At 44.5% G+C, this 22,708-nt stretch overlaps 1 protein-coding gene across 1 annotated transcript in view; it reads left to right on the top strand.

Annotated features, from left to right (window-relative positions):
- Positions 1-22,708, top strand: part of OCA2 (OCA2 melanosomal transmembrane protein) — a 353,285-nt gene that overhangs the window by 243,836 nt on the left and 86,741 nt on the right. Inside the window, 2 exon segments of the mRNA NM_001131493.2 lie at positions 6,641-6,734; positions 13,049-13,142. Coding sequence (NP_001124965.2) covers positions 6,641-6,734; positions 13,049-13,142 — 188 coding nt within the window.

Raw genomic sequence — 22,708 nt, forward strand, 5'->3', positions numbered from 1 at the left:
GATTCAGTGTCCTTACTAGTTACAGATCTAATCAAATATTCTATTTTTTCATGAGTCAGTTTGGGTAGATTGTGTATTTCTAGAAATTTATTTATTTCACTTAGTTAACACAATTTGTTGGCATGTAATTGGTTATAGTATTCTCTTATAATCCTTTTTATTTCTGTAAGATTGGTAATAATGTTTCCACTTTAATTTTTGATTTTAGTCATTTGTATTTTATCTCTTTTTCTTAGTCAATCTAGATAAAACTTTGACAATATCATCAATCCTTTCAAGGAATCAGCTTTTGGTTTTATTGACTTTCTCTATTTTTTCTATTCTTTATCTTATTTATCTCTCCTCTAATCTGTCTTATTTCCCTTGTTCTGCTAGCTTTAGGTTTAGTTTGCTTGCCTTTTTATAGTTTCTTAAGGTGTGAAGTTAGGTTATTTGAGATATTTCTTCTTTTAGAATATATGCATTTATAGCTATAAATTTTCCTATTAGCACTGCTTTCATTGAATTTCAGAAGTTTTAGTATGTTGTGTTTTCATTTCTCTTTGTCTTAGGTGTTTTCTAATTTTCCTTGTAGTTTCTTCTTTAACTCATTTGTTGTTTAATATTTGCAAATTTTCTCTTTTTCCTTCTGTTACTGATTTCTAGTTGCATTCTATTGTAATTAGAAGAGATACTATGTATTATTTTAATCTTTTAAAATTCATTGAGAATTGTTTTGTGCCCTAATGTGGTCTATCTTGGGGAATATTTTATGTCTCCAAATTTTATAGTAGAAATATCTATTTCTCCTTCAATTATGCCAATTTTTGTTTCATATATTTCCACGTTCTATTTTTAGGTGTGTAAATATTTATAATTGTTATATCTTCCTTCTGTATTGGATCATTTATAAATATATAATGTTATTCTTTGTCTTTTGTAACCTGTTTTTATTTAAATTCTATTTTGTCTGACAATAATGTACCCACCTCAGTTCTATTTTGGTTACTATTTACATGTAAAATCTTTTTTCTTACTTTTAACTTATTTGTGTCCTTGTATCTAAAGAGAGTCACTTGTTAACAAAATGTGTATAGATGTATCCTGTTTCCCATCCAGTCTGCCAATTTCTGTTTTTTTTTTTCTTTCTTTTTGGAGGCAGAGTTTCACTCTATTCCCCAGGCTGGAGTGCAGTGGCCCGATCTCGGCTCACTGCAACCTCTGCCTCCCAGGTTCAAGTGATTCTTCTGTCTCAGCCTCCTGAGTAGCTGGGATTACAGGTGCCCACCACCACACCTGGCTAATTTTTGTATTTTTAGTAGAGACAAGGTTTCACCATGTTGGCCAGGCTGATCTTGAACTCATGACCTCAGGTGAACAGGAGAGTTTAATCCATTTACAATTAGTGTAATTTCTGATAAAGAAGGAATTACTCTGCCATGTATTTCTTTTCTGCATATCTTAGATTTTTTGTTTCTCAGTTTCTCCATTACTGCCTTTTTTTTAATTTAGTTGATTTTTTGTAGTGTACAATTTTGATTACCTTGTTTTAATTTTCTGTATATTTTAATAGTTATTTTCTTAGTGGTTACCTTGGAAATTTAAATTAACATCCTAAATATATAACAACCTGTCATGAATAATACCAAGTTAGTTTCAATAGCATACAGACTATTTAGTCCTTAACTTCCTTTACAGTTCAGTCCTTACTTCCTTCATAGATTACATCTTTATTAGCTGAATGCCTATTAAATATTTTTCCTGTCTCTTTCTCTCCATCTTCTCTTTCTGGAAATCCTATAATGCATATGTTGGTAGATTTGACGGTGTCCCACAGGTCCAGGTCCTTTGGGCTCTGTTTATTTATTTTTTTTCTTTTACTTTCTGCTCCTCAGGTCTAAAATTTCTTCTTTTTTTGACATTTTAAATTTTATTTATTTTTTTAAATTGTGGTAAAACACATGTGACATAAAATTCACCATCTTAATCATTTTTAAGTGTACAGTTTAGTAGCATTAAGTAAATTTACATTATTGTACAACTATCACCACGATCCATTTCCAGAGCTCTTTTCCTTGCAAAACTAAAACGCTGTACCCATTAAAAATAATTCCCCATTCCCTAGTCCCCCAAGGCCTTGGCAACCACCATCTTACTTTCTGTCTCTTAAGAATTTAAATATTCTAGATAAGCCCTGATAATTTCAAATGTCGTACCTTCAAGTTCACTGATCCTTTCTTTGGCTTCCTCAATTCTGCTGTTGAACTCTTGTAGTGAGGTTTTCTTTTAAGTTATTATACTTTCAGGTCCAGAATTTCTATTTGATTCCTCTTTATAATTTCTATCTCTTTAGTGATATTTAAATTCTGTCTGTACATCATTTTATTGATTTCTTCTAACTCTTTGCCTATGGTTTCCTGTAGTTATTGAATCTCTTTAAGATAGCTGAATTAACATCTTTGACTAATAATTCTAATGTCTAGACTTCTTCAGGGATGATTTCTGTCAATTTTTTTTCTGTGAATGGGCCACACTTTCCTATTTGTTTGTATGTTGTGTAATCTTCTTTGTTGAGAGCTGGACATTTTGAGTATTACGTTGTGGTAATACTAAAGATCTAATTCTCCCATTCCTCAGATGTTGCTGAGTCTTGCTTGTTGAGTGTTGGAGCCATCCATTTATGAGTTCTCCAAACATTTTTTGAAAAGTGTATGGTCATTGAAGTTTTTCTTCTATTATCTCTATAGTCAACTAGTAGACTGATAAAGATTTCCTTAAATTTCTGGCTCCCAAAAAATGTGTGTGTGTGTGTGTGTGTGTGTGTTAGGGGTGTGTGTTTGTGTGTGTGTGTGTACAGAAATAATTACTGCCACTTTAAATTCCCTGGAAGCTGTTCCATCACTCGGAGGTTGAAACAATGGCCAGCCTCTGTGCTGGCCCCTCAGTGATCAAAACAGTGGCCAGCAATCAACATACACAACCTCAGTTTTTGGAGGACGAGGTCGTTATTGCCTGCTCTGATATCAGCAAGTCACATCCTAAACATGAGCTGCCACCCCCACAGCTTCCTGCCACAGGGAGAGAGATGGAGAGTAACAACCACTATAAAAAAAAGCCAAAATTCACCAAAACCCTTTTTATCAGTCTTTCCTGTGGTTGCTGAAGGTGTTTGACTACACTCTAGACTTCCAAAATAGTTACTGTTTGAATTGAATTGTTTCCCCAAAACATATACTGAGGCCCTAACCCCAGGTACTTTGGAGTGTAACCTTATATGAAAACAGGGCCTTTACAGAGATAATCAAGTTTAAATCAGGTCACCAGGGTGGGCCCTAATCCAATATGACTGATGTCCTTACGAAAAGGGGAAGTTTTGGCACAGACACACACAGGCACGGGGAAGGCTCCTGTGTGGCTGGAGTGATGCATCCACAAGCCAAGGATGGCCAGGATTGCCGCAGACACCAGTGGGGCAAGGAAGGATCCTCCCCTAGAGCCATCAGAGAGCACGGCCAGGCCAACACCTGGTTTCACACTCTCACCTTCAGAACTGTGCGGCAATGAAGTCCTGTGGTTTTCAGTACCCAACTGGTGGTGCTTGGTGACAGCAGCCACAGGGAGCTCATACAGTAGCTTCAGACAGTTCCTGCCAGTTCAGTCATCCTTTAGGCAGAGGTGGATTCCTGGAGCTTCCTGCTCTGCCATCCTCTGTGCTGTCATTCATTAGTTTTAAATTTTTCTGTCTGCCACTGTAAAGCAAGCTCTATGAGGGCAGGGATTTTTGTGTCTTATATTTACTGTTTCATTCCTTGTATCTAGAGCAGAACCAGACACAAAATGGAATATTCAGAATAATTATTGACTGAACTAAGAATAAATGAGCATAGACAAGATAACATGGTCCCATCCAGTGGAGGAGGGATAAGTGTTAAATGCAATGATGGAAGTAAGTTCTGGGCATAGTGTGTTATAAAATAGCAGCCACATTGAGGAACTCAGGGAGACTTCTCAGAGGAGAGATGCCCAAGCCTCTTATGGGCTGAGAGGGAGGCTACGTGAGGGCAAGAGTGACCACGTGCCCAGGTGGAGATGTGGGCATGGGCAACTGCACAGAAGTGGCAGGTGGTTCTCAGGTGAAAGCCTGTGAAGACTGGAGTGTGTGAGGCAGAGGACAGCCTGGCGAGGGAGGGCTTGCCTCAGATTGAAGGGTGTGGAGTCAGGTCAGTTGCATGGGCAGACTTCAGAGACGGAAAGGTCATGGCTGGCTGCATGGAGGACAGAATTAAAGGGGCAAATGGTGCATCTATGTTGTGGGAAGGGGAACTTGATCAAGGCAGGGCCTGGGAGGACAGGCCACAGAGCTGCGGGGAGATCCTTGGGCTCTGGAGTTTAGGGAGCTGGTTCTTATCAGAATTGCAAATCCCAGAGAGGGCTTGCTTTGAAAACAATGTCAGAGCATACTTTTTGAAGCAATCAGCCTGTAACAGAATCTGGCACTTGTAAGTATGCAGTTTGGAACATGGGGTAGGTTTTCTCTGGCTTTGGGTGATGGACCTCACAGCACAGGAGCACTTGCTGGAATTTCTGCATCACTAAGCTTGAAGACATTGCCTCCTCCCTTGATACTGCAATGCCCCGACAAGGGCCCAGGGTCCTGTGCTTAGTTGTTCTGACCCTGTCTCCTTGTTGCGGGTGGCGTGTACTGTTCTGTAGGGTGGAGGCTGGCTTTGCACCAACAGCATGGTGCTCAGTGCCTAGGGGCCCCGTGGCCTCACAGTGACGTGTGTGTGTGTTAGCTCTGCTCATTGATGACTGGCTGTTGTGAGAAGTTGCACTTCGCTCACTCCTCCAAAGAATGAAGACATCAGGTCTAAAGGTGCCTGCCTCTATGATAATCGTGTTTATCATAAGACAATAAAAGCAAAGCTTGAAAAGTGCTTCAGGGACTGCACGGGAGCACCCTGCTGCCAGGAGTTTCTGATTCTGCATCAGATCGACAGACGCAGAATCAGATGCTTTTCCTAGAGTACTACTTATTTCTCTTCCAGTGTATATTTGACGCTACTGACAACAAAAAATTGAGTTGTTCAACATGCCCCTTGTGACCCAGCAAATATGAAGGGCTCCTTCTCAGACCTTGCAAAGCAACTCTCGAGAACCAGACCCAGGGCTGGTGGAGACATGTGCAGTAGCAGGCACATAGGTCAGAGGCTTGGCTGCAGCTTCCTGGTCTGGACTCCGCTGGGGCTGGGGGGACCCTGCTCCACATGTCCTCCCCATGGGGACTCCCCAGGGCAGCAGCAGTGCCCAGGCTCCATCTTCTGTTGTGGCTGAGAGCCTGAACCTCCAGAGGGGCATGCAGAAACACAAGATCTTCTGTCCAACCCACCCACATTCCATCAGTCAAAGGAAGCCACTAGGCAAGCCCAGAATCTAGGGTGGGGAGGGGGACCGACCTGCCCCAGTGGGATGCAGCAGAGGGCACACACGAAATCCTGCTGCAGCGGTCAGGAGCTGAGAGTGAATGGATCTTCCCAAGTAAGCCCTAAGGCACCTCTTTCATGACATTGGGGGACTGAGCACCCAGCAGAGGGTGGCTCTCTTGCCCCTTAATTCTCGGCATCGAATAATATTGCACATCACTCACAATCTCCACACTGGGGTCCGCTTTCTGTTTGTGTTTTTGTGTAATGTTTTCCAGATCAGCCACCATTGGCGCTCTCCTCCTCCTGCTGCTCTTTAGAGTGGTTGACATACGCAACTGCCCGGGGCGGCAGGCCCAGGGGTCTCTCCTTCACACCCCGTGGGCTCTCTGAGGTGTCTGGTGGGACAACACAGCTCTCCATTCTCTGGAGCCTCCTGGAGGCAGGCTCAATGGCTGTGTCCTTCCCGGCTCCTTCTAGCAACATAAGCCACAAGGGGGCATGCTCTTTGAACACAAATTTCTTACAGAAATTTCACAGCCACTGTGTTTCATTGATTACAATAATGCAAAGTACATCAACGTCAGAAAGGTGCACCAGAGGCTGGCATGGCTGACTCGAGAATGGTGCTTCCTGGCTGTAGAATCTGGTACCTGTTGTCATGCTGTGAATGTTAGCAGGCTCAGGGTGCCTGGCAGGGAGCAGCCGTGAGAAGTGGCTTAGCACAGGGGACCCAGCATGCAGTTTAGGGTCAGGGGACTGTGTGTGAGTTCCGGCTGGGTTGCTTTCGAGGTCTGTGCTCCTGTGCCTCTCTGCATCCTGGTCCCCTCATCTGTCAAAGGAAGGAGTAACAGCACACTTGAGGGATGTTGAGGATTCAAGATGACGTGTGCATAGTTAGCACAGCACTCCAGGGTTCTATGAGCTCTGTTTTAATGGCCACGTTCTCAGGCCTTGTGTTAGACTCTGTGTGCCTTTACCCCGTATAAGAGCCACAGCACCTGGCGGGGCTCAGGACCAGGAGGACCAGTTGGTGGCAGCTGGCATCAAAGACATACAGATGAGTTCAAACTCAAGTTTCTGTGAATTCCAAAGTTTGCTTTGGTTTCTTTCCACAAATCCTATGCTCCTTAGAGTTTGAATGCTGAGAAAGCATTTGGATTTTCTAAACTGGTCACAGTATGGCAGCTTCTCTGAGCTTCCATGGGACATGGCTTCAATGTCCTCTTCCTCCACAGATTCCCGTGCTCCTGAACCTGAGCCATGACCCTGAGGTTGGCCTGCCCGCACCGCCGCTCATGTATGCCCTGGCCTTCGGTGCCTGCCTGGGAGGTAAGGGGCTGCTGACTGCATTGGGGGTAGGGGTGCACGCCCACACTTTTGTCCAGCCCAAAGTGACAGTTAGCGTGTATCAAATTAAAAGCAAATGAAGGAGAGTCCGGATGGTTTCCTGAGTGGACACACATGTTCAGCTTTGACAGAGCAATTGCAGAGCAACTCCATTCCTTCCCATTCTTTGCAGAGTTGCCCCCGACTTCCTAGGCCCATTGCCTGGGGATGACTGGTTCTGATGCCTCATAGCTAATGTGTTCCCACCCTGTGCCCATGTGGGTCGTGCTTAGGTTTAGAAACAGATTTTGAATCAGAAGCCATCCTCAGTTGCAGTTCTCTTTCTCTCTTAGTCCCCTGTAAGCAGTGGAGGGACAAGTGGGTCAGCTAGAAGTGGAGACTCTAACCCATAAGAGTGGCAAGAAAGGTTAAAGGATTTTTTTAGGGTGGGCATTGTACTTTGGAGACAGTGAGGAGTGGATTAGAGAGAGTGTTGAGAGAGACTGACCTCTGGTGACCAGACACAGGGTTGTGGATGCAGTTACTGTGGAGAGAACTGCGGGGGAGTCCTTCTCACATCTAAGAAGCCTGATCACCTTTGGGAACACGGGGGGATTGTGAAGAATCTTAGATCAACACATCAGATACGCTTTAAGTTTTTATTCCTATATCCAGGTATGCTTAGATAATCCAGCTTTGTTCTTTGATTGATTTCTGACTATTAAATCAATAGCTCTCTGGTTAGTTTATCTCCTTGACTGAAAAGGGGGATTAATATCATTCAGTGAAGTTTCTGTAATGTCAGCGGACAGCTAATTCATGTAAGTCAGTGAGTGATGCCTCAAGTTCTTCCGAGAGTGTAGAACTGTTGAAATTGCCCCTAAGAACCAGTCCCAGGAAGGCAATGCAGAGCTACATTTAACATCAACAATAAGGAACAGGATCCGAGGACACCTGGAAATGCATCCCCTATGAGGATTCTGTTCATTTGAACTTGCTGAGCATCTGCTATACCCTGACATTGTAACAGACAGTGAATTCACCCCCCTGCTGTCGAGTGGGGAAGATGGTCACCTAAACTAAGGTCACAGCATAGACTGACACGTCCTGTAACGGCGGTGTGCCCCGAGTGCACAGGGCCCTGAGGAGGGACTGGAGACATCGGAGGAGGTTCTGCAGACAGGGAAGTGTGAAGCTAGGTCATACAGAGTGAGAGGCCTCGTGAGCTAGTTTGGATTTCCCCAAAACATGTAGGATCAATGTGGAGGAGATTTCTCTAGGAGAGACATCAATGTGTGCCATTTATAGGCTAATTCCTAAAATAGGATTAGACACTTATTAACTGAGCACACTTTGGAAGCAGGGATGCAGCGAATAATGAATGTATTCAGTCTTGGGAACGTTTTAATCTAGTAGCTCTGGCGATTGAAAGGCACCTGTTCCTGGCATGGCAGGAGTGCGGTTGTGTTGGGAGTTAACTCTACACTTATTCCCTCAGGGCCCTTTCTCACTGACTCAAGGTTTGGCATTTTACAGAAATTATGGTAAAATATATGTAACCTAAAATGTACCATCTTAACTGTGTGTAAGTGCACAGTTCGGTGGCATTAGGGACATTCACAGCGTTGTGTAGCCGTCACCACCGTCCATCTGCAGAGCTCTTTTCACCAGCCCAGGCTGAAGCTCTGTCCTCATGAAACACCAGCTTCCCATCCTCCAGGGCTGGCATTCTGAGGAACACTTTAAATAGAAGTTTTCATTTGGTTTTAGAAATGTCATTTGCTCTATAAATTGGAGGTGATTCACTGGATACTTTGAAACAACTTTTTTTTGTTGTTGTTAACTGGTCTGACCCCAGTACTTTTTGGTTGCTCTTTTCATGAAGAGCTAAGAACAATTCAAATAAGCCTTCAGAAAAACCTGCCTTTGCCTGAGTTTCCTGGAAAGCAGAGATGGAGACAAGTTCACGTGCTAAGGTGTTACTGGCAGGTGCAATCCTAAGGCAGAAAACCTGTGGGGAGGAAGTGAAGTGAGCGTGGAGAGTGAAGAAGTCTTCCCTGCTGCGGTTATCTAGAGGCTGTGGGCAATCCAGGCAGCATGTGACTATTTTCTCAACAACTCAGGCAGCACCTGGCTGTGTTCACACCAACCCAGGCAGCACGTGGCTGTGTTCAGATCAATCCAGGCAGCACGTGGCTGTGTTCACACCAACCCAGGCAGCACGTGGCTGTGTTCAGATCAATCCAGGCAGCACGTGGCTGTGTTCACACCAACCCAGGCAGCACGTGGCTGTGTTCACTCCAATACAGGCTGCACATGGCTGTGTTCACACCAACCCAGGCAGCACGTGGCTGTGTTCACTCCAATACAGGCTGCACATGGCTGTGTTCACACCAACTCAGGCAGCACGTGGCTGTGTTCAGATCAATCGAGGCAGCATGTGGCTGTGTTCACACCAACCCAGGCAGCACATGGCTGTGTTCACACCAACCCAGGCAGCCTGTGGCTGTGTTCAAACCCTAAGGCTGCTGCTTTCCTTAGATTATATCCAGGTCTTGAAGGACTGGTGGCTCTTCAACTCGCTGAAGGGAATGTCCATGCATAGAGTTAATTTATATGCGTTCTGTCAAGTGGAAAATCTCACTGTTCTGAGAGTGTGGCCTATTGAGGAGAATGTACACTGCAGACACAGGAGTTACCCTGGAGATTCAATTCTTTGTGTGCAGCGTTCATCAAAAACAGAGCCAGGCATGGTTTTGAAAATGCCGTTGTTCTGCCTCTGGATCCACGCGTTGTCTTCCCATGTAGGATGATCTGGGCGTGCCAGGACAGGCAGGGCTGTTCATGTGCAGGCCTGACCCCACTGTGCTTCTCCGTCAATGGAAACTGGGAGGGAGGCTTGAGCTGAGGAAGTGACACCTGGGGCCTTGTTCTCCCTACCACATGGAGCCCATGCCACGTGGAATACCCTTAAAACCCCACTAGTATCTTATTAAATGACTGCAACATCGTTGGCATCTGAATAATAGGCTCACATTCTTAATCTCATGTGAACCCCACAACCACCCCAGGAGATGCCAGGGAAGGTGGTGACGGTCCTCATAAACACAGAGGAAGCACACTCCCTGCATTTCTGCCCCTGCCCATGATAGGAAGGGATGGGCAGCTGGGTTTCTGGTCCTGGCCAGCGACTGGCATAGGGATAGGCAGACCAAAGCCATGTGAAGTCCAGGTGACATGAGGGAGTGTCTTCTGTGGGAGAGGGAGGAGCTTCTGATAATGATTTTCCTGGCCCTGAGACCAAACCTCAGGAGACAAAGGGGTCCCGCTCCCTCCTCTGGCCGCGGTCATGTCTGGATGCGTGGTGAGGAGATGCCTGCAGCATCTGCAGCTCGAGTGTGGGCTGGCTCTGTGTGTTGTTGGCAGGCAGCAGAGCGCACAGGTGCAGGGAGCAGGTCCTGACGGCGCCACAGAGCTCTGCTCTCACCGCGTCTGGACTTGTGCCACCTGGGACTGCCTGTCCCCAGGAGGTAAATGCTTCCTACGGCTAACACTGGCTGGTTTTGCATCTTCTTTCCCTACTATCACAAATACTTCAGTTAATATAACAGAAATGGTGGCGGATTTGCTGAGCTTACAAAGCTTAGAAGGTTTGAGACTTCAACTGAGGTCTTCTGAATTTAAATCTAGCATTCCTTCTGTTGCACTGGCGGACACACTCTATTTCCAGTACGTCTGTGCAGGACCTGCCAGGGCTGACCCATAACCTCCAGGCCTCTCTCCGGGGCCTCTCCAGGTCCTCCTTTCTGGAGCCTCCTCTCCGTGGCCTCCTGTCTTTGGCCTCCTCTCCGCTTTGGTATCAGCCTTGCCTGTCTCATTTCGCTGACCAATAAGACAGGAGGGGCCTGTGTAGGAGCCTTTGCCATAGCCTTTGCCTTCGTCATCGAAATGTGTTGGTGCCAGTTCTCCTCCCTGCCCTCCTGCCTTAGATGTGGCTGGGAAGCCATCCTGTGACGGGAGGGAGAGGCTGAGAACAGTGGAGACCTGCCTGACAGTAGCAGGCCTAGCACCAGCTCCCCGCCCTCTGTCTCCAGGCTTCTCCTTACAGGGGAGGAGGTGGTCGCGCATGTGTCTAAGTGCTGTTCATCAGGTTTCTGTTGCCCGTAAAGCATCCTTTAAAGAAACAGGGCTCTGTGCGACTTAATGAGTTGATGTCCTGCCTCCCAGGCTATGAGTCTGTGAGAAGGCCGAAGGACTTCTGCAAGGGGATGGCTGAGAAGGAGGGCCCTCGGGGAGGGGGGCCAGGCAATTCAGACACATCCGGTTGCAGGAGGGCCTCTGGGGGAGAGCAGCCCCTCTGGTGTCACCCACACGACACCTCTGAGAAGATGCGTGGATGTCTGATGTCTAAAGGCTGAGCAGTCACCCCCATGACATAAGCCAGCCCTGCCCTTGCCTGTCCTCAGCCGCATCTCCCTTTCCAAGGAAAGAGCTGTGTCCACAGCGCTCCCCACTTGCCCTCATCCTCACCCAGCCTTCCTCATGCAGGCCCCAGGCGGTACACAGCCTCTCCTCCAGATCCTTCAACATCCTTTCCTCCTCCCCATTCCTTTCCCTGAGTCCAGAGTGCTCAGGACCAAAATAGCCTCCGGAGCAGCTCACCTTGGCAACCTGCAAAAGGAAACGAAAAGATCCTTCTGTTTCCTGGGAAGTAGTCCCTTGCAGATCAGGAATCCACGCCCACAGCAGACAGGGTGAGATGCCCTCCACCTGGGCAGGACCTGCCTGCAAAACTATCATTTTAATTGGAAAATGGGCATTTTTTCAATCACTAATCCTTAATGGGAGAGAAAATAAGTGGAGTCTTTTATTTTCAGCACTCACGCAAGTTGCTGAATATGAACTTGGACCATGGGTTGGGCTCCACTCGTGACGTCCTGGAGTTAGCAGGGTTTAGGGTGCAGGCTGATGCTGTCCTGGTACCCAGGTGCATTCATGGGGCTGAGCAGGGCAGGGCCTGCTGAGGAACATCGGCTTCTTTGTGGGAAGAGACTTGTCAGACAATGAGAAATGATGGCCACGTAAGATGGCTTGGCAAGGGTGTGGAGTCTCACTGGGTAGGTCTCCTGGCCAGGGAAGGAGTGGGGTTGGCAGGCAGGATGATGGGATAGAAGGGTTGGTGCAACAGTGCCCAGAGGGGGCTGTCTGGGCCAGCACTGCCCCGAAGACTCGCATATCGCAGCGGCTCCAGGCCTTTCAGACACTGCATGGCTGTCTACGGAAAGGCCTGGGGCAGCCTGAGCCCCACCTCTCACTGACCTTCCTCTGGAGCCAGAATGGTTCATGGTCAGGACTCGCCACTTCCCGGCCTGACACCTGGGCACACTGCTCACCCTGTCTGTGCTGTGTCTTCATGGGGACGTGGGGCCTCCACCTGCTCTGTTATTCATGTTGTCCAGCCTCTGAAAGGTTTCTCCCTCACACTGACATGCTGTAGGCAGCTCCAGGGCAGTGTTGCACAGTTCACCCATCCTCCATAGAAGGAGAGAGAGATGGAGATGGAAGGCGACTCTTCCTCAACTGTGTGTGCATGGACATCAGGACTCAGCTAAACTGGCTGAGCCTGAATCACGTGCCTGTTCGTGAACACTGACCACGATGGCTGGGAGTGACGGAGGAGGCTCCTGGGCCTTCCCTGGGTGTGAGTGTGTGTGGGGGTTGGATCTCATGACCCACGTGGCCATCTTGGCCCTATTGCTCACCAGGCTGCGAGGATGGCATGCATGCATGTGTGCACAGTCATAAAAGCTTACCCAGAGAGGCGTTTTATGTCAAGGAGATGCCACTGGTGAAGACGTGAAGGAAAGGGGTTCCACCTGGTTGTTTTTACCTGTCCTTTCATTCACTGAAAGAGTTTCCTAGTGTTTGGGCCTGGAGTCCGGAGGAAGGTGGTTCCTGTCTGAGACTGCATTCCTGAGGGACACACGTTCTGGTCTTTGGTCGTTGGCCCCGCTTGTGTTTTTCTCTAAAAGACACACAGCCCCACCGTGACTTGCCCATTCTCCTTACCTTTCCTCCACTCTGTTAAATACAGTAGCCATGGTCTTATCCATAAATGAATCATGGTATTTGCAATCAGTGAGCTTATTTTTTGCCTGCGTGTGTGTGTGTTTCCAGATATTTACAAAGCGGTCACTTTGACGATAAAATAATCATCAAATCAAAGCCTGTGAGATGATCTAAATATTACAAACCAAAGAGAACAGAAGCTTACCACCAAGATGAACTGGGATTTTGTTTTTAAATTTTGACTTTAGGTAACGGGACACTGATTGGCGCATCGGCAAACGTCGTGTGTGCAGGGATTGCAGAACAGCATGGATATGGGTTCTCCTTCATGGAATTTTTCAGGTACTTTTAAACTCACTTTAAATTTTCTGTTAAACTGTCTAGTTCCTAAGCTTACTTAATTTTAAAAAAACACATTAAATGCTAAAATAAACATATTTTTAGCAAGTAGAGAGACTGTGGTGTAGGGGAGATTAGCTCAGAAAAAAATACATTAAAAATTTATTGCTGGAGGCTCACACCTGTAATCCTAGCACTTTGGGAGGGTGAGGCGGGTGGATTGCCTGAGCTAAGGAGTTTGAGACCAGCCTGGGTAACATGGTGAATCCCCAACATGGTGAAAACACAAAAAAAATTAGCTGGGTGTGGCAGCATGTACCTGTAATCCCAGCTACTTGGGAGGCTGAGGCAGGAGAATTGCTTGAACCTGGGAGGTGCAGCTGAGATCGCACCACTGCACTCCAGCCTGGGCGACAAGTGAGACTCTGTCTCAAGAAAAAAAAAAATTGCTGGGATTAGCTCCATAACACAGAGGATGGTTCAGATATCCTGGATGACTCAGGTTGAGTCAGGGGGCCAGGAAATGACTGTGGGCTTGCCAGGTATTTCATGTGGCTGTCCTCTTGAAAATTCCTGTGGGAACTTGTGCCCTGACTGTCCACCAAGTCGGTGCTGGATTGCACAGTCCCTGCTAGCAAAGACCCCGTAATGTTGCAGACTGAAGCCAGGGTGGCGGAATGCGGGCAGCCTGGCAGTGGCGTCCCTCTCTTGTGTGGGCACCTCTCAGGAGGACTGTGCAGAGATGAGGTCCTCGGTGGGGGCGTCCAGCGGATGCCTGCAGAGTAGAGTCTGCTCTAGGAGGAGCTGGGTCCACGCTGGGGCCCTGACGGCCAGCACGTCTGCGTGTGAGTGGCACACTGCACATTGCAAACAGGTGAGGGGGCAGAATGGAGGCTGGTGCTGTTAAAATGAACTTCATTCGTTTGGTGTCGAGCAAGTTTCCTGTGGAGTTCTTTGTACATTTGCACGGGGTGTATGCACAATGATGGTTCACAGAACCAGCCTCGGGTAAAGATTTGGAACCTCAACTTTGGTTGAGTGGCAGAGAACCCTGTAGCCAGCGGAGACAGCGATCCCTGCACCAGGCACTGCTGCCTGGGGCTGGCTTGGGAACAGAACCCTGGCCATCATACCCAGGTGAGGACCTATACACAGAAGGCTCTTTGAACACTAGCACGTTGGCTTGTGCCAGACTTATTATATTGGCCATTTCCATGGTTCTTAAGACACTAGTAATACCTGGTAATTTTGCTGAGGCATTAATTTCAATGACAGTCCTGGGTGACTTGGGTGTGAGCCTCAGGGGACGCTGAATGTGCATCTCCCGGTGGGACTCTGGGCATATCGCTGACCCTGTCACTAAGGGACAGGGTTCAGAACTTAATGCCTGACCCACTTCTTTCTGTTTGGACTCTCCTCTGCCTCTGCTGAGCATAAAAGAAATCATCCTGTCAGTTAAACAAGAATTATCTTAATGAGAACAGCATTGATTACAGCAAATATAGCAGTGGCCTTTGCAGGGTGGCCTACCACACACTGCCATCTTCTCATCTTTGCCCTATGGTCAGTGAGGGTCAGAGCCAGAGCACAGCCAAGAGAGGGGATCAGAGACAAGCATGCTGAGTGGGCAGCAGGAGGAGATTCAGTTCACCCTCTCTACCAGCTCTGCCTCCTTCATTTGGGCCGGGCTCCTAACTTCTGCAGCGCTGGAAGGCCGTCGTTCTCACGTCCTCCATCTCCTCTTCTTTGGTTGGCCAAGCATACTATACACTGGCCCCTCTACTTCCTGGCAACCCATAGGCTGGATTTCAGAGAGCAGGAAAACCTCATGGCTTTTTGCAACACCAGTTGGTCTCACAAGTAGGCATGGGAGGCCTGGGCATTAGTATTTTTTTTAAAAGAAGGTTTTTAGGCCACCCCAGTCTGATCTTTTCCCAAGTAGCACTTCGGAATAATAACCAGGGCATCTGCCCAACTGAAAGGGTTTGCATCCACTCCACCTGGGACATGTAAAGTGCCTGAGGTTCAGCTCCAGTGGGTGATGCATGTGGGCACTGAACTTTTCACATAGTTCTTGCATTTGGTGTGCAGTGTGTGACACACATATGCGTGTGTGTGTGTGCGCATGTGTGCAGTTACTGTGGTGAACGGCTAGTATGACAGGAAGTCAGTGGCCTCAGACAGCTTGGGCAAGACTGCCAGTTGTCTCCCTGAAAGCTCATTAGTCCCAGCCTTATGAATCACATGCATCTTCTTGGATGGAGAGTGTGTCCTTGTGGTGAGTGGTCAACAGAGTTCCTTCCTTGTTTTTGCCTGGTTCCAGTTCTTCCAGCTGTGACCACCCTTTTTGCCAGTCCTTGCTGTGCAGAAATCAGAGCAGTTTTTGCCCAGGGAATGGTTATCTAATTGTGGTAGGGCCTTTATTTGCATGAATTGCTTAATTTGCAATTGCACATGCACTAATTTGACTTTTATCTAACTCAAAGATTTATTTTCATAAAAGGGGGCTTCCTGTGATACACAGTGCAGAATGTTTTAAAACATTACCATTTCCCTCATGATGTAGATAAGTATTTAATGGAAAATATGTAAACGAATAAAATACAAAAGTAACCTATAATTTTGCTACCTAGAAATAGCCACTGATCATAATTTGGTGTGTTTTCTTACATTTTTCCTGTCTACCATAGATTACATATTTTTTACAAAGCCTTTGAATCACATCGTGTCCTACCTTTTATTCTTTATACTCTATTGTGAGCATCTTACCAGGACATAAATTGTCCTTCCAAAATAGAATAGCTGTGCCTACAACAGGCAGATATATCCCAGTTTATTTTACATTGAGGCATTGAGGTTGCTTGCTGTTTCTTATTATGGTGTGATAAATATCTTTATAGATAAAACCTTGTTTCATTTCTGATAATTGAAGATAAATTTTCTGACATAGAACCGCTGGTTAAATGAGTGATGTTTTAAGAATCCAGATAAATATTGACAAGCTGGCATCCAGAAATGTTGCTCTCCACACATTTTATTGAACTTCACTGCTGAAACTCGTCACTGCCATTTGAAACGCTCAAGGTTCATCTGGCTGGCTAACAATAGACTCATGTTTTGTTTTAATTAATTCTACTGAGATTGTACTCTTTCTGTATAAGCATTGAATATTTGCATTTCTTATTTTGTAAACTTTCTATTCATATCTTTTGCCTTTGTCTTTCTCTTGAGAGATGAATTTTCTTATTTTTCAGAGGCTCTCTTGCATCTACAGAAATCAGTTCTGATGTATATGTTGTGACTATTTTTAAGCTTATTTTTGTATTTTAAATTTTGCAAAGGAATTTTAGATATTCTATAGTCAAAATGGATAAACTTTAGCTCCGTTTTTATCTACACTTTTTGCTTTCATTAATTTTTTAAAACTTTTTCTTTCAAGATAATTGTAGATTCATGTGCAGTTGTAAGAAATAAGAGAGATTCTGTGAGCCCTTTGTGCAGAAACCCCTGATAGTAAAATCTTGACAAACTATAGTAGAAGATCACAGCCAGGATGCTGCCATTGATGTGGTCAAGGCACAGAAGAGTTCCATTGCTACAAGGCACCCTTATGCTGGCCTTTTCCAGCCAGCTCTGCATCCCTCCCACCTCTACCCCTGCCCCAATCTCTTTTCCATCTCTAACATTTTGTCATTACAAGAATGCTACATAAATGGAATCATACAACACATGACCTTTTTGTATTGGCTGTTTTCACTCAGCATCATTGTCTAGCAATTCATCCAAGTTGTTTCACATGCTAGTATTTGATTTCTTTGCATTGCACTCCATGGTATGGATGGACCACAGTTTGTTTAGTCATCTCCTCCCTGAAGAACACCTGACTTGTTTCCAGTTTGGGGCTTTTACGAATAAAGCAGATAGGACATTTTCTCCCAGTCTGTAGACTGTTCATCCACTTAACAGGTTCTTATACAAAGCAAAAGTTTTGAATCTTAATGAGGCCCAGTGTGTCAAAAAATTTTTTAATGTGTTGTGTTTTTGGTGTCAAAAGCATGACAACAGGAGAACTTTTTACCTAGCCCTAGATATTTTTCAAAGATTATCTCCTATGCCCTTTTTTCCCCCAAATTTTATTGATTTACATGTTACATTTAAGTTCATGTTCCATTTTGAGTTAAGTTTCATATAAGGTGTGAGGTTTAGATCAAGGTTTTATTTTATTTTATTTTTGCCTATGGATATCGCTGCACTCTAGCACTGTTTGGTACAAAGGCTATGGTTCCTCCGCTGAGTTGCTGTTGCAGCTGTCACTCATCAGCTGAGTGCATCTTTGTGGATCTGTTCCTGGGTTCTGTGTTCTGGTGTATTGATCTGGATGGCTGTCCTTCCCCAGTACTGCACTGTCTTGATTACTGGAGCTACGAGAGACAACATACTGGATTACACTTTTATTAGGATCAGAAATATTGGAATAGACACATAATTTAAAATTACCCTAAAATATTGGTATTGAGAGGTCTGCAAATATTTTCTTAGAATTATTTTTAAATTTTGTCTGTTTTGGTGGTTATTTCCCCCTTGTCATTTCTTATCTGTGGATTTGTTTTTGATTAGTGGCTTGTGATTCATCTAGTTCTGTTTTATTTTTCAAAAAATAAGACTTTGATGTATTTCTTAGGTCTAGTTTTCTATTTGCTGCCTTGTTCATTGCTGCATTTTTCTTTATCATTCCCTTCCTAGTGCTTTCTCTTGGTTTACTTTGCTGTTCTTTAGTTTTTTCAAATTTCGAATTTATTTCATTTATTTTTATTTGTTTGTTTTATTTGCCATAAGTGTTTAGGCTATGCTTTTTCCTCTGAACACTGCTTTAACTGTATTCCATGGAGTTTAATATATAATGCTTCCATTATCATTATTTCTAGGATTTCTGTATTTTCAGTGTGGCTTGCCTTTCATCTGAATTGGATGTTTAATAACAGTTCTTTTCAATTTTCAGTTTGAAGAATCTTTTTATTTATTTTATTAATTTCTATTTTGATGGAACTTACCTCTGGCTTCTTTGTGACCAAATTTGATCATATTTTATATGTGCATTCTCTATTGTTATGGTATAAACTTACATATTTCTCAAATCTACCCAATGATTATACTAGGTCGTTTATATCCTTACTTATTTTTGTCCACTAAATCTGTCCTGTACTTAAAGTGGCATGTTAAGTATTTCCTGTTACAAGTGTGTCTCTTTATTTCTCCTTGAATCTCTTACTGTTTATCTTTGAAAGGTGGTTACTGTGTTATTTGGTGGATACATATTTATCATTGTTCTATCTCCACTGTGAGTCGGAGGCTTTTAGCACTGTTAAACATCCCCTCTGTCATGCTTAATGCTTTTGACTTGATTGTACTTTATTCAGTATTGGAATCACAAATCATTTGCTCAGCTTTTAGCCTTTCTAAATCACTTGGTTTTAGGTGTCTCTCGTATAGACTGTTGAGACTTGCTTTGTGAATCAAAATAAAAGTGTTGTTTTCTTTTAATAAATGAATTTAGTCCACTCACATTTATTGATATGACTCACACATTTTCCATATTATAGGTTTTATGTATATTTTAGTTGCTATGTTTCTGTATTTGTATATCTTTTTTTGCTTTTATTTTCTAAAATTTTTCTTTGCAATTTGAAAGGTTTGTATTTTGATCTAGTGATTACCTTTGTTCTTATGCTTTTTCACTTGTCTTTAGTCTTCTGTTTTCTTACGTAGTCTTTTATACCTTGTTTGTCTATCTTTAATGATAACCTTTGACTTCTACCTCTTGCCTAAATGATAAGTTTATTCTACAGTACTTTTAAGCACTGATAAGTTTATTCTACAGTACTTTTCTCTTCCCTTTCTCCATGCACTTACTAATTGAAGTATTTCTGCTTTCAAAGCATGTAACATCATTCATTTTTCCTCCATCCCCCATTGTTCTATGCTTGTTTCTCTTAGATCCATGATTAAGTTTATTAGATGCTCACCATTGGCCCTTTTGCTGAAGTGTTCCTGCCTTTTGACAGGTGAAGCTAATCTTTGAGAGCCCAAGATCAGCTCCTGGGTACAGTACCCCTGAGCTTTTCTAGGTTTAAGGCTGCGTTCTACATCCTTAACATTTGACAGGACACTTTGCTTCCTAATACACCCTTGGTTCACACATACCTTCTTTGGGTTTCATGAAGGTGTTACTCCATTGTGGCCTCAGCTGTATGTGTGTGTGAGATGTGTGATGGCAGCCCAGTTCTCTTACATTTGAAGTTATTTGATCATTTTGCTACAGGCTTGGAGGGTTTTACAAATTTATCTTCAGTCTAATAGTTTTACTAAGATATTCCCAGGTATCCCTTGGGTATCCATGGGCCTAACATGTAGCATTATGTCTTCTTTTGAGTCCAGAAAGGTTTCTTGGATCAGAGTTTTATGTATTTGTTATATTTTACGATTTCATGGATCTCTTTATGTTGAGTCTCACTGACCTGGCTTCCATTTCAACCACTTTCTTTCTGGCTTGTTTCACTACTCAGTTTGTTTTTGGCCTCCTGTTTGCTTTCTTTCTTTAATGCCCCTGATTACATTTTCTTTTGATTATAGTCTTCCTGGAACACCTTATAATTTAATCTTCATTTCTGACATGATTTGGTGTTTTTCTTTGGCTTCTCATTTTATTCTTCATGTTTTTGTCATTTTCTGCTTTCAGCATTTGGGTTTTGGATTCAGGTTGTTTTTGCACATCCCAGTGCTTATCTGAGGGTATGGAATTCAGTATAGAGTATTGTATGCGGTTTTGTGTTTCCTGGTTTACGTGTGGCTTGCTGGGGAAATCTTTACCAGCTTCAGTATTTAGATTCTCATGCTCTGTTTTATTATTAGGAAAGCCTTGCACAGGGGCAGTCAGCTTTCGGCCATGTACTTGTGGACAGGGTGGCCAGCCGGAGTCAGTTCCAGGATTCTTAGTTTGAGAAGATTCCTATTCTTTGGTCAGTGTGGTGGAGAGCAGTCTCTGTAACAGCCTTTTTTTTTTTCCAGTTGTGGGGCATGTCCATTCATTTTTGGTTCCTTTTGTCTTACAGGATTCTGCATTCCACCCCCTCCCGCCCTCACCGTTTTTCCCCTTCCCCTGCCAGGCTTTGTTGGGCACGCCTGGCTGCCAGTTCGCTGTTTCTCTTGCGGATGATACGTACCTGCCTGTCACCTGGAGCCCAGTGTATGTCAATGTCTTTTCTCCATAGTCTATACACAAATCCACTAGGATCGTTTTCCAGTGGTTTTATGCTTAGGTTGGCCTTCCTACTTCTGGCTGTTACATTCCTCAATTTTAGAATTTTTATTTCTTTCTTCTCTTTTTCATGAAAATTATCTGGATTTTTCTGGCTCCTTGCAAGGGTGTGGGGCAGGGGCCTGAGAGACAGCTTGGCTGGGAATTGGTGTTTTCTTCTTTACTGCCAAGTAATAATGTGGAGTTTATAGTGCTCTCCATCTTCTAGTTATGTTGAAAGGCAGGCTGTCCATGTGGCTTAATCTACATTTCTTGTTGATCTGTGGAGTTTATTGTGAGCAGATGCAGCGATGTGGCATTGGGTGGCTGTCAGTACCTTGCCTACCAGAAGCAAGACAGTGGCATCGCTAATCCACAGTCCAGAACTCGTTCTTTCTGCCATGCCTGAGGAATCTTCTTTGCGGCTCTTCCTAGGGAGGATATGGTTTTATTTTGCTCCACTGGAGAAAATGACTTTCTGACTAGTTATGCTAATGCTAGATTCCCTCATTGGGCAGAAACATAGTCTCCAGGACATTCCTCCATGGGGACCAGGCCATACCATTTCAGTGCCACCCACATAAGATACACCAGTCAATTAAAGAGTGTCTCATTAATTGATAATGCCGATTTTTACTATTTCTTTAAACATAGAGACACATTAAGTTGAATTTTATTGTGGAATTTAGCTTCCAGTAAAGCTTTTGTCACCTCATTTTGTTTTCTTTTGTGGTTTCTTAGAACATAGCTAATTATTGTGAGGCTTTAAAAACATCAAGTTGATAAATTAAATGAAAGAGTGAAAAAATATCTAGAGAATAAACCACCTAGAAAATACTGTATTTGAAGCAATATTTGAAAATGACTTGGCTTTGTTCAGTGTGATTCAAAGGGATCATTACCATTGACTAACAGTAAACATAATAAAATTCTTTGTAGATTTATAAAGCCCTCATTCTGTCTGCTGCTTCAAGGGTAGCCAGGCAGACATTCATATTTTCTCAAAGGTCAAAACAGATGCTAATGTAATATTGGGTGCCTTTTCAAAGGTTAATCTCTGTATTGATCACAGTGCTGTAAACTCACTGAACCAGAGTCAAATACTTTCTTTTCCTCTGAGGGTTAAAATCATGAATGTGAGATCAATATTTTCTGAATGTAAATTTCAAAGTTAGTCTCATCCGCATGTTACATTTGCTAAAGAAGAAAGAAAGAAAGGAAAGAAGGAAGGAAGGAAGGAAAGAGCAGAAAGAAAAGAAAAGAAAGAGAAAACCAGGCTATTTTTCTTGCAGCTCTCATCTGGTTAGAGCAGAAATGGGCCTTAGACTTCTCAAAGCAGGGTGATCCTCTGTGTCTGAAGGAAAACTTAAAGCCACTCACCCCCTGCCCTTTTCCCTCCCTTAATGTAAACTCAAAGAACCTCTCCTGTTGGTTTGCACCTCGACGTAAAATCTTCAGCCTTAGGATAATGCCGTGTGGGTAGATTTGTATATTGAACCCTTCTAATCAGTGGCCCTGAGGATGGTTACAATGAGTGGGGCAGGAGCTGAGAGCTAAGAGCATCACAGGGCTGTCTGAGGCTCCTGAAGGCCAGAGAGTCCTGGACAGTCTGAGAGAGCCACGAGAACCATAAATACTTGTCAGGAGGGTGTCAGGAGAGCTGGTGCAGAAGAGGTTCTAAGTGTAGTGATTTTATTTGTGTTGATGGAAATAATGGCTCCACTTTGATTCGGGGTGACCACCTCCCCTCCACTGTATACTTTTCAGGAAGCAATGCCCCACAACCTCAGTACTGCGAGAGGCACGCAGACCACTAGGGGAGAATGGGAGGATGACGCGGAGCCCAAGACAGAAGATCAGCCCAGCACACTGTTGCTGAGGTGCTGGAGAATGAGGGCCTCACACTGACGGGGGCAATGATGAGAGGCCAACGCCACTGCGTACCATTGCTAGGAGCCTGAGAACAGGGCCTGCGCCTGAGGCACCAGAGCCAAGGGGAAGGCCCTGGTAAAGTCATCTGTCCCACTCACTATGGCTGCCTAACAAGTCATCCCAAAATGCACGGGCTTAAAGCAACAGTGACGATTTCACTCCCAACTCTACTGTCTTCATGGAATTTGAAAGGGCAGCTGGTCCTATTCCACTGGGGATCACCAGAGCTGGCAGAGGCTGAGGCCAGAATCATCTGGAGGCTGCTCACTTATGTCTCCTGCCCAGGTCGTGGGGGCCCAAACAGCACGGCTGGGATGGTGGTGGGGGCCTCAGACTTCTCTCT

Source organism: Pongo abelii, chromosome 16 (genome assembly GCF_028885655.2).
Source record: "Pongo abelii isolate AG06213 chromosome 16, NHGRI_mPonAbe1-v2.0_pri, whole genome shotgun sequence".
Lineage (NCBI taxonomy): Eukaryota > Metazoa > Chordata > Mammalia > Primates > Hominidae > Pongo > Pongo abelii.